At 35.3% G+C, this 15,898-nt stretch overlaps 1 protein-coding gene across 2 annotated transcripts in view; it reads left to right on the plus strand.

Annotated features, from left to right (window-relative positions):
* Nucleotides 1–15,898, plus strand: part of LOC149567752 (glutathione S-transferase 2-like) — a 227,971-nt gene that overhangs the window by 11,185 nt on the left and 200,888 nt on the right. For both annotated transcript variants that reach the window (XM_089821011.1, XM_089821012.1), the window contains exon 2: nucleotides 14,219–14,318. In XM_089821011.1, the coding sequence (XP_089677137.1) occupies nucleotides 14,219–14,318 (100 nt within the window). The remainder of the gene's footprint in view (nucleotides 1–14,218; nucleotides 14,319–15,898) is intronic.

A 15,898-nucleotide genomic window follows, 5' to 3' on the forward strand; every position in this document is an offset into this window, starting at 1 on the left:
CTACAAATGCCAACCTTGCACACCATTTTTGGGCACAAAACCCCAAAGTCCTAGTCCTAAGACCTAGGAACCTGTTGGTTCCCAAAACTGCAGAGTGGAATCCTATGAGCCTTGCTTGCTCGATGCTAGGATATCCAACCGGCAATGGCCAACTTGACGGGATTGATCAATGCGATCCAAATCCTTTGCACTTCTTTCTCTGCAAGACCAACATGAATTAGCCTTTTCCACACCCGTTTACATATTTTTCCTCATTTTTTCTCTCCTAGGCCAAGTTGACAACTTGTACAATTTTTAGCATTTCTCACCGAAGTGATGACCAATGACCTTTTCCTTATACATCCATATGTAAAAACATCCTAAGGATCATAATCACTACAAATGCCAACCTTGCACACCATTTTTGGGTACAAAACCCCAAAGTCCTAGTCCTAAGACCTAGGAACCTGTTGGTTCCCCAAACTATAGAGTGGAATCCTATGAGCCTTGCCTGCTCGATGCTGGGATATCCAACCAGTAATGGCCAACTTGACGAGATTGATCGATGTGATCCAAATCCTCTGCACTTCTGGCTCTGCAAAACCAAGGCGGGTGTACCTAATCCTAGACAACTACCTTAAATCCAAGATGCTTAAAGCAGATTGATTAGAATGCGAATGTATTGAAAGTTTCCCAAAACAACAAGTGTTATAGAAAACTTCAACCTTGCAATTTATGAGAATAAAAGTAAATGACTGTATAAATGTGATAGTGTTTTAAATAAGGAATAATTATAGATTAATGCAACAAATGAATATATTAACTCTTGAAAAGAAAGATATGAAATAATTGCCAGCATGTGGATTATGAATTATGGAAAATATAAAGACTAGTGCTGATGGGCGATAGAGTTAGTATTATAAGTTGAAACGTACAACTTTATAAAGTTCTACGCACATTAATTATAAACAATTTAATAATCAAGATGCGATAGATCAAATATATGGACGCAATTTTAAAACAGTTTGGAATGTATTTTAACTCCTGTGGTTTGGAGACAAACCAAACATAGATTCAGAAACAACTAAATATTTCTTAATATCTATGATGTTCGATTTTAAAATGCTATAATTGATCCTGTCCACTTACCTATCATATAAATTATTTATAAAATTAAAATTATAATTATAAAGGACGAAACTATATAATATTTTAACTCTAAAGCTTCAAGCAAATAAAATAAATATTTCTTACTGATCATGCCGGAAATAAAATTGCACTGGAGACACTCCTTACAGATGATCCATCCAATGCAGTTTGACTCTGGAATCACATAAATATATTTACTCAATAATCTGAATTCTCGAGCTTTGTTCAAAAAATTATTTCTTTACCAATGAAAGAATAAAATATATCATAGAGCATATATAACTTGGGAATGTAAAAATTTGATATGAATATGAATTGTTTTTTGTTTGATTTTACATCATATATTTATAGAAGATGAAGAGACTCTTTTTCAAGCACCCCACCTCTTCCTAACAAATGATATAACTTTTTTATAAAAATAACTGATATTTGGATGATCTAATGCCTCTTTAACCCTCAACGGTGATTAGGATTAATTTTTAAAGGTTTGTTTAAAAGTATAAATATATTTGAATCTCCATAGCCCTAATTTTCTCAGGTTCATCTTTGATTGTGCACGTCCATAGACTAAGGCTTCCGATAAAGAATTTGCTTATCTCAACACGGAAATGGCATGAGTGTTGGATACACCTTTTCTATGGCTGGGTATCGATGGTAACACTAAGGCCCAACATGCAGCTGCAACTTCATACAATATTGCCGCACACATGTCTTCATCCTATGTTGAGCCAGCACCCTCTCTCTGTGTGCTTATTCATACCTGTCCATCAATACATGATTTCTTTTGGTGTTCGATTTGAAAATATTTGCATCTTCTAATCACCAAAGCCGCTTCCAGCCATGCCATATTGGGACAGAGATTAATTTTCTGAAAATTACTATCACCCTCGAGTATAATATCGTTGATGTCGCAAATCATTTCCTGTCTAGCCGTGGATGCTTCCGTATTTCTCCATATGCCTGCATCGATAACAATAAATCAATTAGAAATAAATTTATTGAAGAATGATTGAAGTCATAAACATATTGTTCATGCTCAGACGGCTCTATGAGACGTGGAAATTAAGAATTCCATTATTCTAGCGAGCATTCTCTTGAGAATATTTTGGCTTGAAGAGTTGATACTTGCTGGCTGGACATTCATGATGAATCTAATTTATCTTAACACCTCTTCTAATATTCTTCCAAACAATCCGTTTGTTGCCGTATTTGCAATATGCTGCATCTATGAAGACATAAACCCTATTTGGGTTTACTTTGACCATTAATTGCTGTTATGCATACTTCACTTCATTCGAATGCTTGAATTACTCCCAATGGCTCTTTGTTGTGTAATTGTCTTGTAACCACTGTTCCAACTTTGTTCATTCACTAGAAACTCTCAACATTGCTTGTGTTTATCATTGCATATGCCTTATATTGAGATTTTTCAATTTGTATATATTATAAGTACTTCTTTACAGCCCGTGATGAATATGCAATAATCACGGAGATTGATTTTTGAACATCTCGTATCAACATTGAATCAACTTTTATGGAACTTGGTATATTTGTGGTATATAACACCGAGATTTATCATCTTCTACAGCTGTTGGTGTATAGTCTTTAATGTCATCATCAGTATGGTGTGTTGTCTCAAGTCATATTACTGAATGCTTGTCAATTGCCACATTTCAGTTCAATAACTATTTATTCTGTTTTCAATGCAAAAACATCATTACCTCCCATCAACTGAAACTTGGTATTGCTGCAAGAAGTCATCTTTGATATAGTCTCTGCATCGATGTATGTTTGAGAAGAGAGATGCAAATTCAGAACTCCTCTATACAGACCCTATTGCATCATAATGAACTATTTATTCAAAACTTCGCAAACCATTTCCATAGTGATGTGGTATCTCTGTTCACTGCTCTGTTTACTCTTACTACGGCAGTATTATCACTTCATTCAATTTAATCATGGACTCCAATATATATATATATAAAAGTATCCCCTGGTCATAACTCTTTGAACAATCCAAACCTGCAACCCTGATACTAATTTCTCAATGGGTAAAATTGAATGATATATATATTTACATTGCTATCTTGTTATGATCATAACACTTCCTTGTTCCTGAATATTATCCAGTCATAATCAGTTCATGTCCTGAATATGTTTCCAGGTTCAACAACTTTCCTGAACAATAGTTCCAATATGCACAATACAACTGAAACTGTATAATTGTAAGTATGGCGCACTTGAAGACAAGGATTACACTAGTGAATATGAAGATTCTCCCCCTAGTATGGCATTTGGGACTCTAAATTTTGCAAAAATTTAGAGTTCCATCAGAACCCAAACACACTTCAAACCAAAATGGACAACCATGGATTGAACTGATCAAATCCATTTGCCCACAACCTCTAAAGACCAAGTAAGGTCAAAACAAGAAAGCAAGACTTGGCTGGAGTCTAGACAAGCCAAAACCAAAAATTGAATTGCCTTTCCTTAGGTGCTCCTGCACCACTTGCAAATTCCTCCAATACACTAACCAATGGATTATTAACTCTTTAAGCATATTATCATAATCACTTGTCAACTTGACTTTAAAGTTTTAATTGATTATTAACATCAAGACTTAATCACACATCTTAGTCGATCTCAACATCTAATTAATGAAACTCTTAATTAGATTGATATCTTGATATCAGTCGATCCTAGCGTTATTATCTGCTATCTAGTTGCAGAGATGATAGTCTCGCCATTCTGTATAATTTGTGTGATCTTGATTCCATCAATTCCTTAAATCAGGTATTATACATGCTGCTCGATATGCAAGATGTTATCACTTTAGATGGATACAATATTTTTATACTGAAGTCAAGTCGTCCAATAATAGTCTATTTTGGTATCCTTCTCCTCATAATCTGGTAGACAAGAAAATATGCAACAGTGATAGATATGGTGATGGCATTACTCTTGTTGGTCTTGTTGGCTAATTTTTTTGAAAGTCATTGAAACCACAACTTACAAAATTATGACTTTAGGCAATGGTATAGTGAGATAAATCTCTCCTTTCAACAATAGAGGAGGCTCCCTTCTTACCACAGGTGGTTTCAATAGAGACTTAATTGAATTTGACAAAATGGGTGGTTCTTTGTATCAACTCCTCTTTTTTCAGGAATGATTGTTTGGGAAAAACAATTACTTGCAATTTAACAAAAAATACCTACTGCTACGTTAATACTGGTGGTTCGGTAGTTGACTTAAGAACAACTCTTAAGACATAAGTTATAATTATATTTGGTTGATTAACAATAAGAACCCAAAGTCTCTTACGATTAATCCGTTTTGATGAGGAAACTAAATAGATAGCAAGACACAAACTCTCTTGCCAACTATCCAAATTGAAATAATATACTCCAAATTAAAGCACAAATTCTTTAACTCTGAATATTTGCAGCCACTATCTAACTATAACAATTCTGTTTCTAGAAGTTCAAAGTCTTCAAGAAACTAAACTGAATGCTCAAATGCTCCATACAAATAAACTATAAATTGAATCAAAGATTAATCAATCAATGCAATATAAGAATTCAATGATAGAGCACCACCCACCGTATGGCAGTGAATTGGCATGGTTCCCTTCTGGGAGGTCACTAGTTCAAAACCTTGCATTGTCAATTAAAAAAAAAAAGAAGAATTCAATGATCAATTTCAAGCTTCACAACACGAAATCTGAGAATGCCTTCTTCTATTCAATTCATGGAGCAGAAGAGTGCACTCTGGGATGAAATTTTTTGTATCTTAGAAACTCAAAGTTTTCAAGTTACAAGCAATTTCAGCATAGTCTCCTTGCATAAAACAAAAGATGATTATTTACAATGAACTCTCTCCTTCATTTAGGACAAGAAAAGAGAGAGGTGGAGAGAAAAGAGGAAACCCTCAACCACGTTGATTTATTCACCAACAAACTTCTAATAACTTTGACTTATTCAAAGTTGCATGTTTAATGCAGTTGCATATTGATTACATGAAGCATGTATACAGGTATATATTTCCTGTATTTACAAAATACATTGCTACTACATGTAATCTGCCTAAACTACTTCTATACTTAAAAAGCATAAGAAATAAGTTTCCAAGGTACTTAGAAGAGATCTTCACAACATGTCCATGAATTCTCTGAACTTATGCAACAACTCTTGTAGAATTGCTGCATCCCATTCTCTTATGCTTCATGCAATAACTGACAACTTACAAATAACATTTGCATTCTATGAAGTAACACTGCCACACTCTTTCAATTTATCTTGTAGACAGTGGAGTGAAAATCTGTAGCTTGAGAGAGTATCAAGCTCTCCAAAATCAAAGTTTTCTCCCCAAAACTGTCAGTGAATCACTTTCTCAAATTCTGTTATAAAGACTCCCTCATTGGAAGTTCTCCGCTTTCAGCAATGCTTGTACATCTCAGCTGCTGAAATTGTCGCCGAACATGTTCTTTGTTCCCGCAAACATTGTATCACTGCTTCACCTTCAATTACTAGGCATTGCAACACCTTATCCCTCTTGACCATTGGATGCAAGGTATTGTAATATATCTCCATTGAGGAGAAAATTCCATAGTTGCACAAAACATCTAAGTCAACCTCAGTCATGGTCTTCCATACATTTAGGTCCACCTCTAGAGATTTGAGTTGTTGATGAAAAGAAGCAAGAAGCTCTTTCAACCTGACTAAAATAGCTCTCCTATGCCTTAGTATTTTGAAACTATCCTTGATCACATCCACTCCTTTAGATGCTAGGAAATCACACCAATCATCCACATCCTTAGCCTTCCTATCGATCCACATTGCATGCTTTGAAGACTCAATTGTTAGAGAAGAGGCCTTCATCTTCTCAATGATGTCATGTAGTCTAGCGTTCTCCTCTTTGAGCCTATTTTTCTTTTCCCACAACTTGTCATCCTTTTGAGTGAGCAAGCTGAAAGCATCATGTGCATTTTGCTGACAAGCCAAGTGAGGCTGTTTACCAAGTTCATTTGTGGTGAACTTGTAATCATTGGTTTGCATCTCTTCTATTGGCTTTTCAACGAGAGGCTCAACTACCTCTGCATACTCAGTGTTATCATCACCAATATCCTTGACACCACTTTTGCCTTTCGGTCATAGGAACCTTAGCCTTTGTAACCATGTTGGAATCATGGTCCTTGGGTGGAAGTTCTTCCTTTTTCCTCTTTTGAGTAATCACAATGTGCCAAGGAGGAAGTACGAAAGAAGAAGTAAAATATCCCAAATAGATATTTGCTCTGCTGCTACTATTTGTTTAATTATATAAATTATATTTTCCTGTAGATTTTTCTTTGATCTTGTAGAGAAAAGTTGTAGAAGAAGGTTGCTTCTTTTTGTATTTTTCAAAATATATGTATTACAATGAATAAATAACAGTAACTGATAAAATAGAAGTGATAGAAATCATATGGAGAAATACACACTATTCTGGAAATGATTCTAAAACCGTACCAGCAGAGTCTAATTTATTTCAGAATATTACCAATACAGATGTACTTCAAGGTTGACGCCAACTGAAGATTCCCAACCAGCTACAACCAAACAGGTTCAAATGATAGAGCTTAAGCTGCTGCAATAAAACAACTCTATTCTATTGCAAATAAACACTCCAAAATTCCTCCTGCGAGTTGCTATAAGGAAAAGCCAGGTTGAACCAAAGTGGCCGCCTTCCCAATAAATCCACTGCTTGCAAAGTGTGACTACAATACTAGAAATTGATCCTCTGCCGTGATCAAACTGCATGCATAAGAACCTTAAAATATTATCTTGTTGAGGGCTATGTCCCAACAAATCTGCTCTCAACACTAGGGTTTGCGTCCTAAGTGAGGAATGCTCTTCCAGAGCAATGGCATCCAAAATAGGTTGACAAAATGATAAAGATACTCATCTTTAGGTTGCCTTCTCCTTATATCCCCTCTCCAAGGCAATTCGAACCCTAAAAGAACCCTAAAGTGGATTTCATTTGAACTTTATAATATAATATTATTTTCCCAATAAAGGCTTCCAAATAGAAGGAAATCATTATTTTATTAATGATAAATAGCTACAAGCATCAAATAAGTCCCGGCAAGTGATAATCAAATACTAGAGACTAAGCTCTTTCCAACGAGCTATCTCACATAGGCAAATCGATCCAAATGGAGCTAGAAAACTCCTTATTTCTCCAAATGGCTAAACACTTAGCCTTATTTAAATTATTAAAATGCTGACTTAGGAGAATATTTAAATATAGTCAAACATAGTTTGCAGACTCGGACTCGGAGAGTACTCGGCAAGCCCACAATTTTCAACTCGGAAAAAAATCGGCATACACTAAACAAAAACTCGGGGAAAACTTGGCAACTCAAAAAGTACTAAAATTTAAAATCTCTTAAAGAAACATATATTTCTTTGTAGAATACAATTACAAAATGTATTAAATTAGTAATTGACATTTCAATAGAGAAAATGTATAGTTTTATAGCACTAAAATGATGTGAAAAATGCATCTAATCCAATGTTTTCCCTGCATCAACATTTTTACCTTTTTTTTTTAACGTCTATAAATATGTGAGAGTTAAACTTGAGAGTACTCGCCCAACAGAAAAACTTGAGAGTACTCGGCAACTCTGAGAGTACTCGGAGAGTTTGCAAACTATGTATTAAAATATTTCCCAAGTAGCCAAGGAACAACCCAAACACCTCTAAAACATGAAACCAAGTTTGTCACCTGCTTGTGACTGATGCTAGACAACCTGGGGCAACTGGCAGTCACACCCTCAAATCTAGGGATACTCCTAAAAAATAGGGAACACACCTAAATCTGTTGAAATTGAGACCAGGGGTTGATCTCATAGAATCTCAACTCTGGAAACGTCACCACCTCCTAAAATGTAGGAATCTCCTACAATCAAGGAACTACCTCCTAAAATCAAGGAACTGCTCTCAACTGATCTACTACTGCCTGTAATACCGAATCCGGACGTTGAAAACCTTGACTGAGTCCCTAATCACCATTGCCAGCCTACGAGACTTCATAATAGGCTAACTCTCATGTCATTGCTAGACCGAGCTAAAGAGGGGACATGAAAAATCCTCCCCTCTTGGAGATGCTTGCCCACAAGCAACTACAAAGCTGGATGCTGTAAAATAGTCTTGCCCTCCCAAGTGGCGTCCTCTATAGGGAGACCTCTCCAGCGGATCAGATACTCTCAAATCACCCTGTGTAATAACCGATTTTCCCGGGTCTAATTTTAACATCTATCATAAGCATAGAATACAGTTTTAACTTCGATTTCATAAGAAGGCAGTTACATCATTCATGTTCATGTGAAGAGGATTACCGTTAAAGTCAATTAAACAAAATTGCTTAACTAAGTACTTGAAATACTTTTTAATGAAATTACTTCAGAAATTGAAATCACATACCTCGGAAAAACTGAGACTGAAATTCATCTAAGTATGCTTCTGCAACCACCCGGGTTAGTCCACAAATATACTATAACAATTTCTCAAATCGATTGCTATCTCAAAAATCATTTGATGAATACCACTAAATACCATTATAACTTAAATTAGGGCATCACATATCATCTTACCAATTAGGGCACCAATTACCATCGGTTTATTTAGGGCTTTTGGTTCTGCTTTACCACTTAGGGCTTCCGCGACCACGGATTCAATTTAGGGCTTTTGCGACAACAGATTTATCTAGGGTTTCCGCGACGACGGATTCAATTTAGGGCTTCCGCAACCATGGATTCAACTAGGGTTTCCGATACCGCGGATTCAATTAGGGCTTCCAATACCACCATATCAATTAAGGTTCCAGCTGTCACACAATCAATTAGGGCTTCGGATTTCTTTTCCTTCTGATTGCTTATCTGTGACAATTTCTCAAAACTAGATAATTACTTATATTCAATATTCATTTATATGAAGTAAAATGATGATAACAATGAAATACCTCAATTTAATCTTACCTTCTCATAAACAAAAATGATAATACCTATTTCCGATAGACAATTGATTTCATGGCTTATCTCTGTTTGACGCATATCTAATATCTTGAGAGAGGTGAAACATTGCCAGGGGCTTTACCACCCAACCTCGGACCACAATATATATCCCCACACGATCTCTTAACGAGAAAGGCCCTCCCTACCCAGAATTGATAGGGAACATCTTACCATTCACTGGGCATCATGATATATAACATGCCATACGACTCGGCAACAGGAGATCATCATAACAAGAATATGCATGAGCTATTTTTAATGATATCTATTAAAATGTCATAACTGATATTACTGATTCTTATTGTTGATGAATCTTTCCTCACGCCCCCTCAACCTCATCAAGCCTCCAAGCCCGTGATTTCCAGGTGCTTGTTTAATATTAATAAATTCACTCTTGTAGGGTATGAATGTTTGTAATACATTCTGAACTGAATTAGTTAATCACAGTTTTTCATTGCATATCCTTATCTTTTATACATGTTTAATACTCTCAATACACACTGATACAGCAGATGAACTCATATTATATTCAACTTGCAAACTAGAAAAGAACAACTCATTGCACTCACTAACCATCAACAGGTCTTTAGATCGGTGTCTCCTCGGTGCCTTAATCGTTACATCTTATACCTATTCATAAAATTAAGACTCTGCATTCTCAGAATTTCCTTGGTATTCAGAGTTGATCATTATTACTGTTTGTTTGTTTGAGAACATAGCTTTTCATGACAAAATCTACAGATTTAAGACATACGTGGTTTGATAAAGATATAGTCTGTATTCAAAAGCATTTTTGAATTAAGTGATGGCAATCGGTAATATCAAACAATGAACAAGATGAGAACATAAAGTTTTATTGCCTCCTTTATCAGCTTCTATCATAAGCATCAACTACTTTATTAGTAATCATGTAAACAAGCTCTGTTGGCATTTCTAATATTCTTAGCACAAGGTAAACATTAGGACTCTATTCTGTGCACACAACTCTTACATCTTGTATCAACTTGACCTAGAAAAGACAAGAAAACGTGAGTGAAAGAAGAACTATGAAATAAAACCGCAAATAATGCATTCAGATAGATTTATTAAATCATGGTTATCATTGTATTTCCATCCTATATCTATATGGGTGATACACAATTATAATTTAAGAACATCAGTGATAAAATAAAGAGAGACTTTGTGAACTAAAAATCTATTTTAAGTCTACCTGATTCGGTTTGTATTAGACTGGCATCCGTATTGATTCTCATGCAATCAAGACTTCTTGGATCTTGACAACAGTGTGTAATGGCATTAGTAGTGTTGGAGTGCGTTCTTCTAAGGGCCATGGTTGGCAAGTGAAGACTACATGATGCATGAATCCCATATTTAAATAGTCTCCTGCATTACCTCCTGGAATGACTTCAGATAACAATGAGCCCCCAAGCTCTAACTTGAAAAACGGAAGTGGGCAATGTTCCACAATGAACCTGCGTTCTCTGCATATCCTGGTATCTGAACCGAGCTCAGCAGACGTTTCTTCCCAAAAGGATTGTTTCAGATGACATTAGATTGCCTCTCCTAATTCTTCGTAACCAACCTCTCTCTCCCTGACGACTTCCGCTAGTTTAACCAGGTACAACAAACTAATTACAGGATATCGATTAGGTATAAATCCGCCAAAATGCAAGGAATGTTTTTAAGGAAAATCGAATATGAGAGTTCTTGTTTTTCCCCTAACCCGACTCACAGGGTAATTAGAAGATGAGAAATTGGAAAGAAAGAGAAAAACGTAGTCCAAAAAAATAATAATCGGGTGCCTGAAAATATATCCCATGACTTCCATATAAGGGACCAATTGTGGCTATCCGGCTCCCCATCAGTTACAAGAATCTTTTCGACTGCCCAAACAAATTATAAGGAAAAAAATGAAGTTGAAAAGAATAATTGTAACATTACAATTTGAAAATAATAATTCAATTATTATAATTCCAACATTATTATTATAATGTACCACTAAACATCATTCTATTAATTTATTTAGGTATAATGATGCCAAATCATTATAATATTTAAATACACAAATAAAAATATTTACAATAATAATTATGATGAAAGATAAATTAAAATCCTCTAAAATAATTTAATTATTTATTAAATAACTCAATTATTTTAATTTAAACCATTTATTAAAATAACTCATGTGATTCCACAGATGTATTCTGTTCCAAGTCGCTAGGTCCTCTATCTGTCTGCTCAGTGATGGTGACGCCCTGCCTAATTCTTTTATGACAATGCTTCCACCCCTTCAACATGCTTCCTGCAAGGAATTTCTCGGTAATTAAATTATTTATTCATAAATAACTATAACAGTTAACCTTTCATCTTAATTCCATGAATTCGCGATTAACGATCAACTAACATGTCATCTTCACTTGAAATCATAATGACTAAATATCAAATTAAATTGACAACTGACCTCATGTGAACCTCAACGATTATATTTCAAGCTAGGTCAAAAATTGGGATGTAACACCCTGCTTCTCAGCTGGCGTTCCCTCTCTTCCAAGATTTGGAGATGGTATAATATGTTGTCCCAGTGCCTTTCTCAGACACGACACATAGAACACATTATGAATCCTATTGCCAGATGGTAACTCAATCTCATATGCAACCTCTCCAACACGCTTGATAATCTTGTATGGTCCATAAAAACAAGGTTTGAGCTTCTCAGCTCCACCCCTTTTAAGGGTGCTCTGTCGGTAAGGCTGTAGTCGTAGGTACACCATATCCCCCACCTCAAATATCCTCTCAATCCTGTGTTGATCAGCGTAGACCCTCTGCTGATTCTGTGCCTGCTGAAGATTCTCTCGAAGAAATCTCATGATGTCCTGGTTCTCTTGTACCCAATCCTGTGCCAAAGGAACCCTGTTGTCACTAATCACTAGATCAACAAAAGATAAAACATCATAGCTGTAAAGGGCTTTAAATGGAGTCATAGCAATTGACATATGATATGTAGTATTATAACAATACTTACCCAAGTGCAACCAACGCACCCATGTCCTCTGTTGCGCTACTCTGATATAAACATCAAGATCTTCAAAGTGTAGCATCTCACCATGAATCCATTGGAGGAATGTATTATACATGTTGATTCCTGGATTCCAAACCAATTTAAAAAAAAATGCCACATATTCATATTGCACGTGTCTGAATAGAGATGTACAAACCCATATTGTCAATGCCTCTCTGTGAGGTCCTTGCTAACAATCCTTGAACCTGATGCAATCCAGGGAAATTGACAAAATAACATGCTCAACCACACCATGGTACCCTCTATATCTCTCAAACATACATTCAGCTGTTCCATTTTGACAAAAATGCCCAAACACTCCAAACCATGAAGCAATATATGGAAGTCTATGTAAAGTGATGTATCTCGTGAATCAATACCTGGGTACCATAACAAAACACGTGTACTGTGTGTGATGTAGAAGAACTTCATATTATCACCATCACTATCAAGTAACCCTTTGTATATGTAGGACACCATAACTATGGGTGAGTAATAGCTTGCATGCTCAAAAACTATCAATAATTGCCACCCTATCTCATGGGGTAAATGGGTAACAGAATGCTTTGGTAGGTAATGCAGTAAGGCAAAGAAGATGGGGTGAATGGGTACTTAAAGGAATGTGCATGCATGCTGATTTATCAAAGGAGAAGTTACATAGGTAGACTGTAGTAACTTACATCATATAAGTTAATTATTTTATCAGACATGATTATTGTACATTTCAGTACAATTTATAACATTGAAAACATTAGTTACCTTGTGCCTAAACATACATTATGTGTAATGAATATAAGGAATTCCAATGATTAACAACAGTAGTCAGCCAAGGTTGTAATTGTTCCAATACTTCAAAAAGGATTCAAAACATAAATAATCAGAGGCTAAAGAATGACTAAAAATATCAAAATTTTGATCTCAATCTTATGCTAACCTTTACTCCTACTGGTCCTAACAAAACAAAAAAGATAAATCCAAACAGCAAGGGTACAAGATAGTAAGACAATAGACAACCATTGACCAGAATATGAATATCAAGCTTAGGTATATGAAATGTGGGCACCACACTAAAACTGCCATGACTACCATGTTCTGAAAGCAAAGAAACTGCGAATGACTTGACTGCAGTAGAATGTTTTTTGTTAGGGATATTGGATTCAAGCTCAAAAAGAGAAAGCAAAAGTCTGATCAAGAAATTAGAAGTGTTCCATGATTGAAAATCCCAGCCTGGAAGTTCTAAAAGTTGAGTTATAAATGATCAGCCATTCAATTAGGATACTGACATTGATGTTACGTTACACTGATATCAAGGCAAAGCCGAATCATCAGTATGCTTCCTGACTGGGAGAGAAACTGTAACTGGCAACTTCAAGAAGGAAATTTGAAGTGGGAATGCTTCCTTTTAATAACCATATTTGAATGAAAATTTCTGCATAATTATCCAAATAATACACCTTTTCTTCCCAATTTGACTTTGAACTAAACAGATAGGTTTACATTGGGATAAGTTCAGGTCGAGCATTATGTTGAGTGCAGTAAGAATGATAAACAAAAGTTGCAAGGAGAGGGAAACCTTTGTTGGAAATCTTGAAGATAATCCATAGACGATAAAGCTAATTCATCAACACTCTACAAGTGCAAATACTTAGATGCACAAATATAATCGAAAGATGTACCGAGCACTAATTATTTAATGTCAGTTGCAATGGAATTTTGCTTTTCCAATTGAACTATCTGAAGATATCAGTTCTTTGTTGTTTCACATGGGTAAGGCCTTTATATTGTTGTTTACTCTTTAAGTTTGGAACTTCAGTTTAAACAAGTAGTTAATGGGTGATAATCTAAACTTTTGCGGTCATACTCAAGAGGTGAAGCGTTCATTGGCTTTTCAATACATTTTCTTGGTCTATTTAGTTGCATTATATGCCTTGTATGTGAAGGATCTAATATCTATAGTTCTTCGATATTTCTCATATATACAGGAAAAACTCGAGAGTGCTCCTGCTTCTGGAAGATTAAAACTCTACTCTTACTGGCGCAGTTCATGTTCTTGGCGTGTCAGGATTGCACTTAATCTAAAAGGTCAGATTTAAGCTATTTATCAGAAATCAGATTCAAATATACTGTAAGCTGGATTGCCATTCAAAAATAATAATTCTAAGGTGGGAATGAATAAGCAACACATTATTCAAATTTAGTAAAATATATACATAAGAATGGTTGCTAAATAATCAACCAGGCCATGCATAGCTGACCAAGTATAACTTCTATTGTAATTATTATTACTAATTCTTTTTACTAATATATGGAAAATATTATTAGCATATTACAATAGATAATCATTTTATGATGTAATTATGCTATTCCAACCATCTACCCCCTTATGGTATCATATTCTCAAGAGAACAAATCAAGAAAGTTCAAGAAGCATGCAACTTCATTGATGCTAGCGATATCGTAAATGTGTTGTGGAAAACAAGATTCAGAGAATGCTTCAACACACTTTGCTTGTCACATAAAAAAGAGGATGAGTCAACTATGATGTAACCATACAAACTCATAGACAACTTCGATTGATGTGTAATGCTAGACCTTTCTAGAAAAGTGAACTACAATGTCTTTCTTTCTTCTCCCTCTGGATAAGAAAGCTTGAAGTAGACAAAGAAAGCCTGAAGTAGACTTCCTCTTATCCGTCTTTTATTATCTTAGGCTATATTCCGTTGTTCTACAGAGTTATCGAAAAATATTCTCACCGTTCCTTGGATCAAGCTCAAGGTAAGCAAGAAGTTGAGAGATTTTGTAAGGGGTGGTACCAATATTCTTCCCTCTTAACTTTCAGGGAAGAATCCACTTACCCTCGAAGCGAGTAATGGGCAAGATGAAATCTCAAACTACACTTCTATCTAAAGTTGTACACGATGATACCAATAAACCAACACTAACTCAAAGGCTAGCTGAAAGCGTACCAGTTTGGCTTTAAGTCTTGTTTGTTGAATTTACAAGAAACATCACTACCATTGGGGCACAAAGACTTCCAGAAGTAGATGATTTCTATTCTTTTCTAATAAGAAAAATCATTACCATTGGGCCACAAAGACTTCCAGAAGAAGAGAAATTCTAACTATCTTTCGTGAATTTGAGATGGCAATACAAGCTATAGTCAAAGCTTGTAGTCTATATATTACCACAACCGCTCCCAGTCAAAGCTTCGGCTCCGATTGCTTCTTAATTCACTACGTTCTATTACTGATCATACAATAATAACATGAATAAAGACAATAGACACAAATTACAGTCAAAGCTTTTAATTTTCTCTATCACAGTTGCTTCTAGTCAAAGCTTTGAATCCAATTGCTTCTTTTATTCACTTTTCTCCCAAATTTGTACTACACAATCAAAGTTATGCTTGCACAAGTTTGGCAGAGCTTTCTTGCATACAACAAAAGATGATTTTTACAATGAGGGGGGCACTCCTTTATATAGGCAAAGGAGTTGAGAAAAAGATGGAGGAAAAAGTGGAAGCAACTCAACCAACTTTCACCCAGTCTAACTAACAGGAGAAATTATTGGATTACATGTCATTATACATGTAAGTAGTATTACATGTAATTACAAATTTTCATGTAATACATCCTCTTTAATTACAAACATGAAATAATGAT

This window comes from Cupressus sempervirens, chromosome 3 (genome assembly GCF_028749045.1).
Source record: "Cupressus sempervirens isolate cs-2001-9-10 chromosome 3, ASM2874904v1, whole genome shotgun sequence".
Taxonomy (NCBI): domain Eukaryota; kingdom Viridiplantae; phylum Streptophyta; class Pinopsida; order Cupressales; family Cupressaceae; genus Cupressus; species Cupressus sempervirens.